Below are 17,556 nucleotides of genomic sequence, written 5' to 3' on the forward strand. Positions count from 1 at the left end.
GACGGCTATCCTGGTGGTCTCGGGTTAAAACTCATAAAAGTTCCGAGTTTTAGCACCCTTAGAAAAAATTCTAAGCTACACCCCTAAATTGACTCCCTACGCCTGTCATTCGAGATCAATTCATCCAATTTTAGTCAGTCTATTTTTTTGGTTTGCAGTTTCGTTTAATATAATGCAGCAATGATTTTTCTGGAATCCTTTTTCGGCTGATAGTAACTTTGTGCAAATATTCTCTGGCCTCGGTTGTGCTATCAAACGATCTTTTGCCTTAGGGTACTATTGTATTTCTTTTGTCTTTTTAATGAGTAATTTTTTTGCAATACTTTGAACTCATTTTATCTTTATTTCCATCAAGAGAGAAGTATATCTCATGAACTGATTGTGAAATTTTGTTTTTTGAGTAGTATTGTTTGACAAGTTTTAGCCCTGTCACTCTTTGAACCTGTTAGTGCCCGATCATCCTTAGATTTTTGGCTATTTTTTAACCTTACCAAATGTGTTTGATAATGAAATTTTGCGATATAAAGATATCAGTGATTTTTGAAGTAAATGTCTTAAATATGGGCGGGTTTTGTTTTTTTACTGAAAAATGTTGTAGTTTTTTTTATTTTACCTTGTTCCAATGATGTCAATTTGCAATTTTGGCTCGTTATGACAGCGGTGTAAATTTTTCGATGAAATCCTGCAAGTACGGTTTTTACGAAGTTCTGGCGCTTTGAGCCGCTTTCGGATTTCTACCGCTTATTGCTTTTTACTTCCTCAAGATTTTTATTACTACCTTTTGACGTCACAATTACTTCAAACCTCCTTTTTGTTCATTCGTTCATCCAATCTCGTTCTTGACGTTATTTTTCAATCTTACTAGAGCGCGTCTTTTTAATTCTCGTGATTAAGTTTTCGGTCACTCGCGTCGAGTTTTAAAAGTTCATCAAAGAATTCTATAAAGGGAATTTTAAAAATTTTGCCCGTTTTTTAAAAAAAATTTAATTTTTTTAATTGTTTGACTTGTGTTTTATCTGTACAGGAAGATGCCTATGTAGTCTTTTTAAGCATCGAATGCTTTTTAATGAAATCATTCTATCATGTATAGCATGCTTATGAGATGTTTTTAGTTGCTCTCGAACGAAGCTTAAAATAATTATTGTAAACATGTTGGTCTTTTTATGCAAAACTTGTGCTTGACCGTTTTTTTTCATTTCTGTTCAAGAACATTGTGACTTCTCAAGTAACGTTTTCACGCTTCACTTCTCCGATTCGAAATGACGTTTGTTGATAATATAAAAGCAAATGTTAGCGGATGATTCTCAAAGCCGTTGTATCTTAGTGGTTCAGATGTTGGACTGCTATCCTGGTGGTGTCGGGTTAAAACTCATAAAAGTTCCGAGTTTTAGCACCCTTAGAAAAAATTCTAAGCTACACCCCTAAATTGACTCCCTACGCCTGTCATTCGAGATCATTTCATCCAATTTTAGTCGGTCTATGTTTTTTTTTGGTTTGCAGTTTCGTTTAATATAATGCAGCAATGATTTTTTCTGGAATCCTTTTTCGGCTGATAGTAACTTTGTGCAAATATTCTCTGGCCTCGGTTGTGCTATCAAACGATTTTTTTGCCTTAGGGTACTATTGTATTTTTTTTGTCTTTTTAATGAGTAATTTTTTTGCAATACTTTGAACTCATTTTATCTTTATTTCCATCAAGAGAGAAGTATATCTCATGAAGTGATCGTGAAATTTTGTTTTTTGAGTAGTATTGGTTGACAAGTTTTAGCCCTGTCACTCTTTGAACCTATTAGTGCCCGATCATCCTTAGATTTTTGGCTATTTTTTAACCTTACCAAATGTTTTTGATAATAAAATTATGCGATATAAAGATATCAGTGATTTTTGAAGTAAATGTCTTAAATATGGGCGGTTTTTTGTTTTGTTACTGAAAAATGTTGTAGTTTTTTTTATTTTACCTTGTTCCAATGATGTCAATTTGCAATTTTGGCTCGTTATGACAGCGGTGTAAGTTTTTCGATGAAATCCTGTGAGGTAAGGAGTTCCTGTTTCATGACAAAAATTGGTTTTGGCTGCAAGTACGGTGTTTATGAAGTTCTGGCGCTTTGAGCCGCTTTCGGAATTCTTCCCCTTATTGTTTTTTACTTCCTCAAGATTTTTGTTACGACCTTTTGACGTCACAATTACTTCAAATCTCCTTTTTTTTCATTCGTTCATCCAATTTCGTGCTTGACGTTATTTTTCACTCTTACTAGAGCGCGTGTTTTTCAATCTCGTGATTAAGTTTTCGGTCACTCTCAAATTAACGCAAAAACTGACTTTTTTGTGTTAGTTCAAGGAGACAAGGTCTAGTGAGTGTGTGTCACTCTAATTGGAGGTTATTTGAGACTGGCTGACAGAAGCAGCAATAAGTTAAATAGATTTCTTATCAAAATAACATTTTGGCAATTGATAAGGAAAAAAATTTTATTCGTTTTTGAGACTGCAGATCTACCAAGCTGTTGCGAGTGTTTTTTGGCAATCTACCAGCTATGTTGTTTTTGATCACTTTTCTGTCTTTTTTCGACATTGTCCGACTTTATTGTTTAATAGGTACAATAGAGAGCTGTTATTGACCTTCTTGTGGATTTTTACAACACAATAGAATTGGATCCTATTGGGGCGGCGATTTTTTCTCTTTTGACGGTTTTGTTAGGCTTTTGTTGTCAATGAGAAAACAGACTCAAGTAGTGAAAGCGAGTGGTTTTAAAGCGTGAACTTTTTCGATCTGATTTTTAAGTGGAGTAATTGGTGTCTGAGCAAATTTTTTGGTTTTTGAGAGATTTTGGGTTTTTCCCATTATATCCCCCCATGAAATTATAGCTCCCGTTATGGTATTTTTTACCATGATGGGGGCTATAGGTTATCTGACCACTAAGCTTGGAGGGGCTATAATGGCGAGATTTTTTTCATGCCCGGCATTTCGACTTGCCCGTTTTTGTTCCTGAGTTTGCGCGAATGCTATTTTAGCCACTTCGCGTGTTCTGATTGTGTTCTAATTCGCGTTTTTTTTTTTAAAAAATTGCTCAATGTGCAGGCTCTCGCCTGTTTAAAATCTAAGGGGTTTCGATTGTTTTGGGGAGCAGATTTTTGCTTAAGTTTTTACTTTCTTGTGAATGTGAAGTCAATTTAGAGTTATGACTTGAATAACATTCGAGCAGTAAAGGGAGCAGAAAGGTGACGAACTTTCAAATATGTCTCAGTTTGCTTTTAAAGTTGAGTGAGTGTTTTATGTCCTTCGTTTTCAATTTTTTCGGTGCGGCATTCTGACTTCTGTTTCCACTAGTTTTTTTCTTGATTTTTTGCGAATGCTTTTAGAGGCGATAGACCTGTTCTAACGACCCGTAGCTGCATTTTTTTAAAGCGTTTTAGGGCGGCTAAGGGTTTTCTAACCTCGAGTTCTTTGTCTCCATAAATTTGCAATGCATTTATTGTATTGGTTATTCTTTCTTCTCGCTTAGTCGTTTTAATGACAGGTCCAATTGGGTTTCTAATTAGACAAAACTGACTGTATGGAATAATGTTGATTGTTGAAGACTTTAACCTGTTTTAATAGAAAGGTTCGTCAATTTTGAGAGTTTTGGCGTTCTTTCTGTGGTCTTATCACATAGTCTTTATAGACTATGTATACTAGAGTAATTATAGGTCCCAGTGATCTCAAAATAATGAATTTTTTCGATTTTGCCTCTATTTGTCGGTCTTTTTCGTTATCTCGGCGTGCAGTCTATTAATGACCCTTCACATTAGATTATCAATTTTGTTCTTTATGGTCTCAATTATGGCGCATTTGATTGACCTTCTATTTAAGCAAATTTTGATCCGATTAAGGTTTGCAGCTATTAGTTTTCATGCTGAAACACCATTTGTGAGCGAATTTTTCTGGTTATTTATTTTTCGTAATTTCCTTGTTTGTTGGTGTTTTGTCACTGTCGAAAATGTGCTTTTTGACGTTGAGTGGTGCAATTTCCTTAAAATTTTATTACCTTTGTTCAAATGACTTCAATGTAAAAAAATTGAAAAATGGAAGAAATGGAGAAAAATTGAAAACTTATGGTTTTTTGTCTGTGGTGTCACATGCTCTATTGACACTTCAGAGACTAATTTTTGTGAAAATTTTGGTAGCCAGGATGTCAGATTTTTCTTTTGTAACTCTGGACTTCTCCTGCTCTTTATTTTGTCAAGATTTCTGAAGCGACCAAATAATGTCACGATCAGTTCGTTTCTGGTTTTTCTTTCATTCATGCAAATTTGGATTACGTTATTTGTCAATCTTAACTCGCCTAGTTAAGTCTTTGGTCTTTTATGACTTACCTCACTATCAAAAATGACTATCCTTTCAAAATGACTTTTGCTTGCTTCATTTGAAGGACATAAGGTCAGCTGAGTATGTCTTGCTCCCTGGCTTTTTTATTATTCTTATTAAGGTCTATTCCTATTTTTGGAGATCTCTTTTGTTTCGTTAATGATAATGTTTTAAATTTAGTTAGAGCCTTTTGATGTTTTGATTTTTTGGTTTGTCTGACGCTCGTCTTAATTTTTACAAATAGTGACGTCTTTCGTAACAGTATTCTGGTCATTTTCGTCATACGTGGATTTACATGACTGAACAAATTGACTTTTGCGCTTCAAAACTTGGTTCCAAGTAAACTTATTTCACGGTCAAATAACCCACGGTGAAGACCGAAGTTGTGATAAGTTCTTGTGGATAACTTTCAACAAGCAATATATGTTCTCTTGATTCGAAATTTTCATACATTTCGTTCGTGACGTGGCGTCAACTCATTTTTGTTTATTTAATTTTTTCTAAATTCTACGACACTTATTTATTTATAGCTCTATTCAGGAATATGTTGGCTTTTTAAAAATTTTGCTCTTTTATGATTTGATTCTGATACGCTGCGTATTTTCAACTTATGCATAATTTTTTCACACTGCTTAAACGTTCTGGCCAAACAACTTAAATCACTCAATTCTCAAAAACTGAATTGCATGCTTTAATTGATTGGTTTGCGGTCAGATGAGGACAAATGTTTTGGGGCTAGGACAGTCAAAATGTTGAGATCATTTATAGATTCCACTGCAAAGAATTTTGAAAACAAGATTGAGTGACAGATATCACAAAATCTGCTGGTTAAATTGTAATTATAAACCTCAATTGTAGTTTTTAATAGCAGCAAGGCGATAGCGGAGGCTATTACTGGTCTTCTCTTGTTTTTTTTTACAATTCAAAGAAATTGAATTGTTTTGTGGCGCTGTCTTTTTTTAAATATCTGTTCACACGTTTTCATGATTTTTGAATTCAAATTGAAGTGATGATTTTGGTCACGCCGCAACAGGAAGTGGTGTCAAAAAGCAAGTGGTTTTGGGATGTGAGTATTTCACTCTAATTTTAAGAAAAATTTGCTTTCTCGCTTACGGTTTTTTGTTCACATGAGGCAATTTGACTTCTATTTTTTACTGTTTTTTCGATTTTTATCAGATCTTTTCTAAATGGTTTTTCCATGCATTAATATTCCATTGTAGGTCTAGTTTTTTGTTTAGTTGATGAAAAGTCTTCGAATTGTTTCAGGGCTTGTCCTGTTGTGGGTTTTTGTCAAGATTTTTGTTACAACCATATGACGTCAAAAGCACTTCATATCAATATGACGTCACTTGTAATTTCAATTGAATGGCATGTGACGTCATTTTTCAATCTTGGTGGAGCGTGTTTTTTGTTCATTTGCGTGATTAAATTTTTGTTCACACGTGACTTACTTAGCTCTCAAAAATGATTTCCTCACTCTCTAATTGTGTATACTTTAGTTCAAGGAGATAAGGTCAAGTGAATGTGTCACTCTAATTGAAGGTTACTTCAGAGTGTCTAATAGAAGCACCAATAAGTTATTCAGAATTTTAACCAAAATTTAACATCTTAGCTTTTATTGAAAAACGAAATTTCTTTGGTCTTTTTTCAATGTTTTATTTAGACTGCCGATCTACAAAGCTATTGCGGCTATTTTCTGGCAATCTGCTATCTTTGTTTGTCTTATCCTATTCTGCAAATTGATTGCAGCTGTATTAGCATTATTTTAGCTGTTATGATTTTTTTAAAGTTGGTTTATAGTTTTTTGCAGCTAATAGTTATGCTTATAAACAGTTATGATTAAACACAATTGTTTGCAAACTGTTGCGTTGAGTTTTTTTTAACTGACCCCTTGGTTTTGTTGTATTTCTGATACTTTGTCAAAAATCTGCTTCTTAATGTTACCTGATCCAATTCGCTTACATGTGTTTAAAGTTTAAATGTTTTCCATGTAAAAGATTGAACACAACTTTTTTTCTGATGTTATTTTGTGGGGTCATATGCTCTGTTGATACTCCAGTCTAATTTCGCAAAATCTATTTGATAGCCAGGATTTTAAATTTTGTCTTGCAGTTGTATATCAGAATGTTTCCAGTTTTTTCTTCACTTTGTCAACGATGTCACGCCCAGTTCATTTCTGGTTTTTCATGCATTTATGCAATTTTGATTAAATTGCGCGCGCGACGTTATTTTGCAGTTTTAGTTCGGGTGATTAAAGCTTTGGTCACTTATGATTTTGATCATTCCCAAAAATGAATATTGTGACTTTCAAAATGACGTTTGCTTACTTTAATTGATGGAAACATGGCCAGCTGAGAATGTCTTTTCACTTGGAATTTGTAATGTTTTGTTTTGTAAATGGTTTCAAAGTTTTCCTATTTATTGAAATCTATTTTGCTTGATTTTTGATTGTTTTCCTCTTTGTGACTTCATTTGCAAATATTGACTTGATAATATTATATTGTCTCTCGCAACAGTTTTTAGGTCATTCACGTCATATGTGGACCTGACTGAACATATTGATTTTTGCGCATTAAAACTTGGTTCCAATTAAACTTGGCGTCCAAAGATATCCATTCTGAATTTCTGATGTGGACTTTTTTTCTTCGAGTCTTTTAATAGCCGCAAAGCGATAGCTGAGGCTATTATTGACCTTTACATATTTGGGCATATTTGAGTTTATCTAGTTTTTTAATTTCAAAACTGCAGATTTCAAGGACTTTGACACGTATTTTCAAAAAACATTTGAGATTTTTTTATGACCCTTTTTGTAACTTTTGTTTGTCCTGTCCGTTAGTCTCATTATTGATAGGTCTGATTTCTCTTCATTAGGCATAATGGAATTTAAATAATGGTTTAGGTTTATAGCTAATAATTTGATTGGGTTTGACACCATTTTAGAACTTTGTGCTATTTTAGAACTTTTGTTTTTTGCCGATTTGTTGCTACTTTTATTGTGTTTCCCCCAATTGCTTTTATTGAAGTTCATATCTTCTTCTATTGATAATAGATGTTGAAGAGTTCAAGTATTAAAGTTTTAGCTGCGTGCTTCATAGACTTTGATGCCAATTATTGTCAATTCAATGACATTCATTAAAATCATTTTTTTGCCAGATGTTGTTTTCGTGGTCCTTGTTTTGTTTGCATTGGTTTCCTACAAAGTTGATGTTTGCTGTGAACACTCCCATTTGTCGGTTAGAGGTTTTACATTTACTGAGTTTGGCGTAGTTGTGAATAATAACTTCGATAACACTATTTTTCTAAATTGGAATTTTAAAAGATTCGTTTGCTTTCGTGGACGTCTTGGTATTTTTTGCTTGTTATCGGAGGCTGTCCTTTCAAGGGAGCTGATTTTGTTGTCTTCAGCTCCTTCAGTTCTTTGAATTGTAATTCAGGACTGCTCCTGCTATTTTAAAGAATTTGAATTGTATTGGTGCGCTGTCTTTTTTCAGATCTGTTCACGCTTTTTTTCGGCTTTTTAACGCCAGTGAAAAGTCAAATTAGAGTGGTTTCGGTCACACTGAGATAGTTTAGGGAGCAAAAAATCGAGAAGGTTTGAAGCGTGATTATTTCAAAATACCTTTAAAGTGGAGTGAGAATTTGGTGTTTGGCGGTTTTTTAGATTGATTTTTTTTCATGTGCTTCAATTTCACTCCTGTTTTCAGAGTTTCCTCTTCTTCTTTGCTTTTAAAACGGTACATATGTGTTCTAATGGTGCCTATTTGCCTTTGCTTGAATTCTTAAAGGTCTAGCTAACGTTTTTATGACTTTGTCACTATTTGTTGTCATAAAGTATTTGTGAATTTTAGATTTTGCCCCCTTTGTCAAATTCGGTTATCGTATCACTTAGTATCATCGATGACAGGTCTGATTGGTTGTTAATGAGGCATAAAAGAGCCTAATTAATGGCGCGAGTCAATAGCTAGTGGTTTACATGACTTTGACACTACTTTTTCTCAGAAATTTTTGCGTGAAGTTTTTGAGTTCTGCAAGATTTTATTATACTTTTTGATGTCTTATCAATTAATCTCCTTGCGGACAGGTCTCTGGTGCTGCTATTAGGGGTTAGGTTTATTGATTTAATAGTTTTTTTCAAAGCCAGTGCTTTCTATGACTCTGACACTAATTGTTTTCAATAATAGTTGTCGAATTTTTTTTGAAATTTTCGAGTTTTTTCAACTTTGTCCTCTTGACTCATTGACAGGTCTCATTGGTTGTTTAATAGGCTTCAATTGAAGCAAGTCATTTTAGTTCATAGATATTACTTTTTGTAACCTATACGCTGGTTCGTTTTAAAAAAAAATCTATGAGTTTTTTTTTTAGTTTTGCTAGTATTCGTATTTGTTGCTGTCTTATCACCTTGTCTCACTGATGACAGGTCTCAACGGTGGTCACTGAGGACTCAAATAATTGACGTAATTGTATCAGTAAATGATTGTCAGGTCATAAACTATTACAATTCTATGAACTGTTTTTCAGGACTTGTCCTGTTATGTTTTTTATTTCTTCAAGAGGATTTTTGTTACGACCATTTGACGTAACAATCACATCAAATCTGCTTTTTGTTCTGCATTCGTTCATGCAAGTTCAAGTGAATTGCGTGCGTGACGAGACTCTTCAATTATATTGGAGAGTGTTTCTTGTTCATTCGCGTTATTAAATTTGTCACAAGTGATTTACCTCACTCTCACTAATGACTTGCTCACTCTGAAATTGATTTTCTTCAAATTGGGTTTGACACCATTTTAGAACTTTGTGCTATTTTAGAACTTTTGTTTTTTGCCGACTTGTTGCTACTTTTATTGTGTTTCCCCAATTGCTTTTATTGAAGTTCATATCTTCTTATATTGATAATAGATGTTGAAGAGTTCAAGTATTAAAGTTTTAGCTGCGTGCTTCATAGACTTTGATGCCAATTATTGTCAATGACATTCATTAAAATCATTTTTTGCCAGATGTTGTTTTCGTGGTCCTTGTTTTGTTTGCATTGGTTTCCTACAAAGTTGATGTTTGCTGTGAACACTCCAATTTGTCGGTTAGAGGTTTTACATTTACTGAGTTTGGCGTAGTTGTGAATAATAACTTCGATAACACTACTTTTCTAAATTGGAATTTTAAAAGATTCGTTTGCTTTCGTGGACGTCTTGGTATTTTTTGCTTGTTATCGGAGGCTGTCCTTTCAAGGGAGCTGATATTGTTGTCTTCAGCTCCTTCAGTTCTTTGAATTGTAATTCAGGACTGATCCTGCTATTTTAAATAATTTGAATTGTATTGGTGCGCTGTCTTTTTTCAGATCTGTTCACGCTTTTTTTCGGCTTTTTAACGCCAGTGAAAAGTCAAATTAGAGTGGTTTCGATCACACTGAGATAGTTTTGGGAGCAAAAAATCGAGTAGGTTTGAAGCGTGATTATTTCAAAATACCTTTAAAGTGGAGTGAGAATTTGGTGTTTGGCGGTTTTTTTGGTGGTTTTTTAGATGGATTTTTTCTCATGTGCGTCAATTTCACTCCTGTTTTCAGAGTTTCCTCTTCATTGCTTTTAAAACTGTACATATGTGTTCTAATGGTGCCTATTTGCCTTTGCTTGAATTCTTAAAGGGCTAGCTAACACTTTTTTTGACTTTGTCACTATTTGTTGTAACTATAAGTTGTAACTATAAGTATTTGTGAATTTTAGATTTTGCCCTCTGTCAAATTCGGTTATCGTATCACTTAGTATCATCGATGACAGGTTGGTTGTTAATGAGGCATAAAAGAACCTAATTAATAGCGCGAGTCAATAGCTATTGGTTTTCATGACTTTGACACTACTTTTTCTCAGAAATTTTTGCGTGAATTTTTTGTTCTGCAAGATTTTATTATACTTTTTGATGTCTTATCAATTAATCTCCTCGCGGACAGGTCTCTGATGCTGCTATTAGGGGTTTAGTTTTTTTGATTTATTAGTTTTTTTCAAAGCCAGTGCTTTCTATGACTCTGACACTAATTGTTTTCAATAATAATTGTTGATTTTTTTTTGAAATTTTCATTTGAGTTTTTTTTTCAACTTCGTCCTCTTAACTCTTAGTGTCATTATTGACAGGTCTCATTGGTTTTTTGAAAGGCTTCAATTGAAGCAAGTTATTTTAGTTCATAGCTATTACTTTTTGTGACCTATACGCTGGTTCGTTTTTAAAAAAATCTGAATTTTTTTTTAGTTTTGCTAGTATTCGTTATATTTGTTGCTGTCTTATCACCTTGTCTCACTGATGACAGGTCTCAACGGTGGTCACTGAGGACTCAAATAATTGACGTAATTGTATCAGTAAATGATTGTCAGGTCATAAACTATTACAATTCTATGAACTCTTTTTCAGGACTTGTCCTGCTATGTTTTTACAATTCAAAGAATTTGAATTGTATTGGGGCGCTGTCTTTTTTTTTAAGATCTGTTCACACATTTTCATGATTTTTGAAGTCAAATTGGAGTAGTGATTTTGGTCACGCCGAAACAGGTAATGGAGCGAAAAAGCGAGTGATTTTGCGGCGTGAATTTTTTTCGCTCTAATTTTAAAGTAGAGTGAGAAAATGGTGTTTGAACAAAAATTCGGTTTCTCGGTAGTGGTTTTTTGTTCACATGCCGCAATTTAACTCTGATTTTTACTGTTTTTTCTTTTTTTTGGATCGGATTTTTTTCTAAATGGTTTTCCTCATCCATTCACAGCTCATTCTAGGCCTAGTTTTTTGTTTGAATTGAATTTTTATTTCTCGCTAGTGGTTTTTTGTTCACATGCGGCGTTTTGACATTGATTTTATGTTTTTTTCTTCTTTTTTAATCTGATTTTTTAAAAATGGTTTTCTCAATTCACTCATAGTCCATTCTTGGTCTAGTTTTTCTGTTTAGTCAATGAAAACTTTTTGAATTGTACGTCAGGACTTGTCCTGCTATGTTTTATTTCTTCAAGAGGATTTTTGTTACGGCCATTTGACGTAACAATCACATCACGTTTCAATTATATTGGAGAGTGTTTCTTGTGCATTCGCGTTATTAAATTTGTCACAAGTGACTTACCTCACTCTCACTAATGACTTGCTCACTCTGAAATTGATTTTCTTCAAATATAAAGAGGTAAGTTCAAGTGAGTGCGTGTCACTCTAATTCAAGCGTATTTCAGGGCAGCTAATAGAAGCAGCAATAAGCTTTAAAGGTTGTAAATCAAAATATAAGATCTCAGCATTTAAAAAAGTTTCATTTTGGTCTGTTTTTTACTATCTTTTTGAAAATGCAGATCTACAAAGCTATTGCGGCAATTTTCTGGCAATCTGCCAGTCATATTATAAATTTTTTACGTGACTTCGATAACTTCATCAGCTCATTTTTGGAACTCATTAGTTTTTTTTTAAAAAAAATTCTACGACACTTAAGTATTGCGCAGCTTTTTTCAGGAGTCTTTTGTCTTTTTTAATTGTGCTGTTTTATGAGTTGATTCAAATACACTGCATATTTTTCACATATGCATAATTTTATTCTATTTGCTGATTTTTTGGGCCACAAATGACTTACATCTTTCATTTCTCAAAGATTGCTTGCTTTTTCTAATGAATGAAGTTTTTTATAATGAAGCATAGTCCTATTTGTCATAGTTCATATATATTTGTGAACTTTCACCGATGTTGTATTACTTGATTTTCTCTTCCTTTTAGAAAGGTGTTTTATTTTTCATTTTTTGATCTGTTTTTTCACGTTTGATATTGTCCTACATTTTTTGGCTGATAGTGTATTGGCTTGTACGGTATGTATTGGTGAAACTGTTTTTGGTTGAAGCTTCATAGGAGTGGTAAGGAACTGATTCACTTTTGCATGAATCCAACTTCACATTGAAGTCGGACCATCTTTCTATTTTGATATGCGTTGGTACTATCTTCTACTCATGTAGATGTTTACGTTTGTTTTTGTTGTTTAACTTGATTTTGTTAATTTTTTCTTCGACTTCTCAAGTTTTGCGTAATCTAAATTGCTTTTTCTTTAACAAGTTTAAACAGCTGAACAATTGAAGGTAGTTTACTACTAAAACTCAATTGGAAAGTGTGCCAAAACTGGTTCTTTTTTTTAATAGGGGTCTATAATTGCCTCCTAATGACGTCATCCTAAGCCTCTTATTGAGCGTATTACCCCCTCACCCCACAAGCCCCCCCCCCCAGAGTCAGGCTATAATGGAATCGATTTCGCTTGTCGTTCGAGAGCATATCATTCGATCAAGGTTGCTTATACGTTTTTATACGGAATAACCAATACTGAATGCTCAGCGTTGTTTTATAGTTCTCGTTTGAGCTTTTTTGTCTGTGTATGTAGTGAAAATTTAGATAGACTCTGCTTGACAATTAAATTCATTCACTTCTGAACCTGTCAAATTTTGCTATTTGGCGGGCATCGGGATTGTAATGGTATTTTCTGAAAAATTTTGTTTCTTGCATGTTTTCAATCTTTTGTAATTTCATGATGACAGAATTTCGAGTAGAATTACTTCTCTGCATTTTTTTAAGCTGTAATTATCAATTTTTTTTCCATTTGTTTCTCCTTTTCTTGCCAGACCGCGTAAAACTGGAGCTTACGTAACTATCATTCACCCCGGCTATTGAGCTGCGAAGGTTAAGTCATTGGAGATTGTACATGATAACAAGATCTATTTGAATTATAATTCTCTCCATCGGGACAGTAATTGATTGCTTCTGAAATGTGGAATTGTGTTAAAAGTATAATTGAATAAAAGACGAAGGCTTGAGAAACAAGAAAGGACAAATATCCCCAATGGTCGTTTAAAGTCGGATTTTCATGCTCTTATTTCTGCTTAGATTTATAACATTTTCATTTGAAACTTTGTCTGATTTTTGACGCAGTGGTTACGTGACTTCTGCAGTCACGTAACCATGATTAAAGCACGAAACGCACGACACGTTTTAAAATGACGAAAGTCAACTTCTTGATAAGTAGGAACTTCTGGCACTGCAGACTTTTGGCATTTTATAATGTGCACATGCGTGTTTTAATAACAGTTCGCTATCTGCATTGGCAGCAACTGTTTTGCTTTTGACTGTTGCTTTTGTCCGCGCTATTGTTGAAAGTTTTAAATATTTAGGATCCTGGACCTTCATCTCAACACCCCAATCCTGGATCTACCCAGCAAGTTGCTGCCTTGGAGCACCAGGTTAAGCTACTCGTCGAGCAAAACCGTCAAATCAACCAAATGATGCAGCAAGCAATGATTTTGAACCAGATGCAGCAACAGGGGAACCCAATGGCGTTCAATCCGCTGAACCCTATGATGGGTCCGTTTCCCAATCTACAAAACAATCCCATGATGCCTCAAAACCAACAAGGTCAAAGTGCGTTCATGCAACAATTTCGAGGTATGAATCCTGCTTTTTATGGCCAAAATTTTCAGCAAATGGCCCCGGGAGCTCAAGCAATGCCACCTAATGTACAAAATCCACAGTCAAGTTATCAACAATTTCCACATGCAATGAACCAACAGTTGGCAAGTCACTTGAATCAGCCAAATAAGCCTGGCCCAAGTAGCATGCCTTTGAATCCCTCCAATCAAAGCTTTGAAAATGTTAGGCCTCCTGACACCACAACGCAAAGTTTTGAGGGAAATCAAGTGGGCGGTCAAAGACCACCCAATGTTAATAATTCAAATCAAGTACCCCGGCCAGTCAGTTCCAATAATGTCGTGGATACCCAATTAGCATTGGAGGACATGCGAGAACAAGAAAGAACCAGTCTGTACAAATTGAGAAATTTGAAGGAAGAAATAAGAACAGAGATTTATTCTCTAGCTTGGGACAAGCCTTTACTCATACTTTTAACTAAAGGCTCAGGAAATGCCCGACAATGGTGTTTTTCATTTCGATGCCGAAAAAACGTTTTTCTGAGCCGCATCAGCCTCGACCAAATGGAGCGAACTGAATTTTCAATAACTAAAATTACGGTTCATGACACTGAAAGTAATGAGGATTATCCACGAAGTTTACCCGATGAAGTTCATTTGAACAATAAGGAATGGGAATCACAAGGTCAAAGGTTGAAATGTTTTGTAGTTGAAATCAGTTACACACCACCTGCAAATCAGGAGCAGAAAGTTGAAGTTTGTCTTCAGTTCGAATTGTCTAATGGAACTGTGGTTGAGAAGTACGTGCAGGTTCTGAAGAAACCACCAAACTTCAAACATGAAAGTTATGAGCGTGAATCCATCGAGACATACAAACCACTGAAGCTTGGTGTTAAGAAGCGAAACGTGGTTTCCGTGGATAATCGAATGGATGATTGGACAAAGAACTTAGAAGGAAAGTATCAACTTCGTCCTCTGGGTGATGATTCCATTCCCAATGTTCACCAGACAACGAAAGATTCTTATAAAAAAGATCTTCATGCTGCTCTTTACATGGAAGAGATGGCAAGGTATTCAGCCCTAAGTGATCTCTCTTTGCAAGCTAATGTTGACTTTTTACCGGAGTACAAGAACGGTGACAACAAAACAGTCAAATGCGACAATAAGTCCGTATATGCTGTCTTTAAATGTCCCTTCCAAATGACCGAAGACTCGATCAAAGGTGAAGCTCTGAATGATGTAGCCGATTACGTAATTCTTTCACGCCGAGGTGATTGGGACAAAACGCAAAGTTTTGTGAGCTGCATCGGAGGTAAAATTTGTGATAGATTTTTCCGAACTGAGGCTGAGAGCTATTCAACCTACGATTTGAAAAAGGACGTCAGGAATTTTTACATTGTCGTTCATTTGAACAGAGAAGAGACCTTTTCGCAAAAATACGAGTTTAACAGAAGCGAATTTATGTATGTTGAGTTTCTGTTGAACAGAAAAGAATTTATTCACTGTCATTATGCAGTGGATCAAATTGTGGACGAGTCTGCATTTTTCCCTGGACAGGTGGAGTTGAGTTCCAGAGAGAGCCCACCGTGGTACATCCAACCATATATTGAAGACATGGACAAGGATTATCAGGAAGAACTTTTGCGAGAAGGAAAAATTTTCTACAACAAAGGTACTGGTCGGCTTCAGCGCTCGGATAGGGAACAAAAAGCAATCACGCAATATCAGAACAGCGTGAGAGATCGTTATTTTCTTGATGATTTGAATTTGCGCCAGCAAGATGCATGCGAAGCCTGTTGGTACAAAATTCCCAAGAATGCAAAATCGTATCCTCCCATTCTCATAACGGGACCCTTCGGTACTGGCAAAACGCACACTATTGCTTACGCTACTCAGAAAATTGTTCAGGATCCTAAAGCTGGATCTCCGAAAATCCTAATATGCATTGTCTCAAGAAACACTGGCAATGCTTATCATCGCCAGCTCTTAAAGGCAGGCCTTGGAGACAAATGCATCAGGTTGTTCTCGGAAGATGATGACCTGAGTGCTGTTGATGACGATTTGATTCAGTTCTCAAATTGCTCAGGCGATGACCCGAAATTTAGACTTCCTTGTAAGGCCGACATAGAGCCAAAAAGTGTGGTCATTGTTACCCTCTCGGCAGCCATTTTGCTGCACCAGATTGGCTTCAAGCCAAATAACTTCACTCATGTTTTTATCGACGAAGCAGCCCAAGTTGCAGAGTTCTTCTTGGTTCCAGTTCTGTCATTTGTCTCTCGGAAGAACAAACTTTGTATAACGGGAGATGTCATGCAGCTGAATCCACTTCTTTTCAACCAACCTTTGTCTGCTTGTTTCGCCCATTCAATTGTCCAGCGACTGGATAAACTGGTGTACAAAGACAAACCCTGTGGATTTCGATACAAACTAGACGTGAACTACCGTTCTAACGTCAAAATCCTGGACTTTGCTTATCCTCAATTTTACCAGATGCCGTACAATGATCAAAGCAAAGAAAAAGCGGAAGCTGCCTTTCCTACAATATATCCTCTGCAGTTTTGGAATGTTCGAGGAAAAATGTCGGCTCATCAAAGTGTAGCTTCAAATTGTAACTGGATAGAGGCAAACGAAATCGTGAAAGTGGTCAAGTTTGTTCTAAACGAGGCCACAGGAACAACTAACTTGGAGGAGAACGGAATTGGAGTTGCCACCAGCTATCTAGGACAAGTCAAGGTAAAGTTGTAATGCAAAGAGTTGTTCTTCTCTATCATGATATCCAAATAGGAAATGAATAATAATAATTCATGATTTTATCTCACTTCCATGTGGTCAAGAGATTATGGATATAAAACTGCTACGTCAAATGAAAGATCGCAGTCGTCTGTCTACTTTTGCCACTCGAAGGCGGTTAATTATTAACAGTCGCGTAGTCTGATCTGACGGCTGTTATTGTGCTCCTGTTTTTACGGGTCCAAGAGTACTATTGGCGGGAGCGTCTATTTGTTTGCTCCCTAATTTTGTTGGTGTTCTGCTGAACAAAGATGAAGTTAGTAGAGAGAGAAGTCAACATTTTATTCATGACTCTTTTTGAGAGAGCGCAACAAAAGTAGGCACATAAAACCCCTACTAAGTCGAACTTCTTGTTCAAGTGCAGGATTTTCAAATTATTTTTTTTTCTCGTTTTTCAAGTTTTCTGACCAAAATTATTTAACTGCTCTCAAAGTTTAGCGATTACATTAGTCCTGTGGTTGTATCTATGCGACTTTTGCTTGATCGATTTTTCGTCTAACGCTTTTGACTTTTCAAAAATGGGATAAACAGGTAATACCTGGAGGACATTAAGGCGCTGCTTAGAGCTGTACTTGTCTCTAAGTGGAGAATTCGCCGAAGCTGCTGAGAAGACATGAAAACGTGGCGCGAAGAACAGTTTTCGGTGGTTTTGACCCCCTCACATTACCCCGCCTCCATTCGACCACCATAACCCCCCAGCCCCCCCCCCCCCCCCCCCACACACATACACATCAATCCTCCCTCAGGTCACCTATTGTAGCCCTTTTCTACTCCCTCTCATCCCCATCTCTCAAATAATCTTGAGACTCCACAAGCGAAAGCTAGGTGCTTCTGAAGTCAATCATTGGGCACTCGTTTGGTATTAATTCAACTGACATTAGGCGTTTGTGTTTTATTATGCTAGAGTATAAATGCTAAAAAAGTTTCGTAAGTGTTCAATTGCTCTCGAAATTTTTTGTGTAACTTTGTGAATGGCTTTAACATCCTTGACTTTTTGAGTATTTATGGTCCGAGTGTTT

At 35.6% G+C, this 17,556-nt stretch overlaps 1 protein-coding gene across 3 annotated transcripts in view; it reads left to right on the plus strand.

The window, feature by feature from the left end:
• The window catches only part of LOC142339503 (putative helicase with zinc finger domain), a 156,597-nt gene that overhangs the window by 28,471 nt on the left and 110,570 nt on the right, over positions 1 to 17,556 (plus strand). For all 3 annotated transcript variants that reach the window (XM_075389586.1, XM_075389584.1, XM_075389585.1), the window contains one exon: positions 13,496 to 16,480. In XM_075389586.1, the coding sequence (XP_075245701.1) occupies positions 13,496 to 16,480 (2,985 nt within the window). The remainder of the gene's footprint in view (positions 1 to 13,495; positions 16,481 to 17,556) is intronic.

Source organism: Convolutriloba macropyga, chromosome 5, assembly GCF_964194025.1.
Source record: "Convolutriloba macropyga chromosome 5, txConMacr16.3, whole genome shotgun sequence".
NCBI classification, from domain to species: domain Eukaryota; kingdom Metazoa; phylum Xenacoelomorpha; order Acoela; family Convolutidae; genus Convolutriloba; species Convolutriloba macropyga.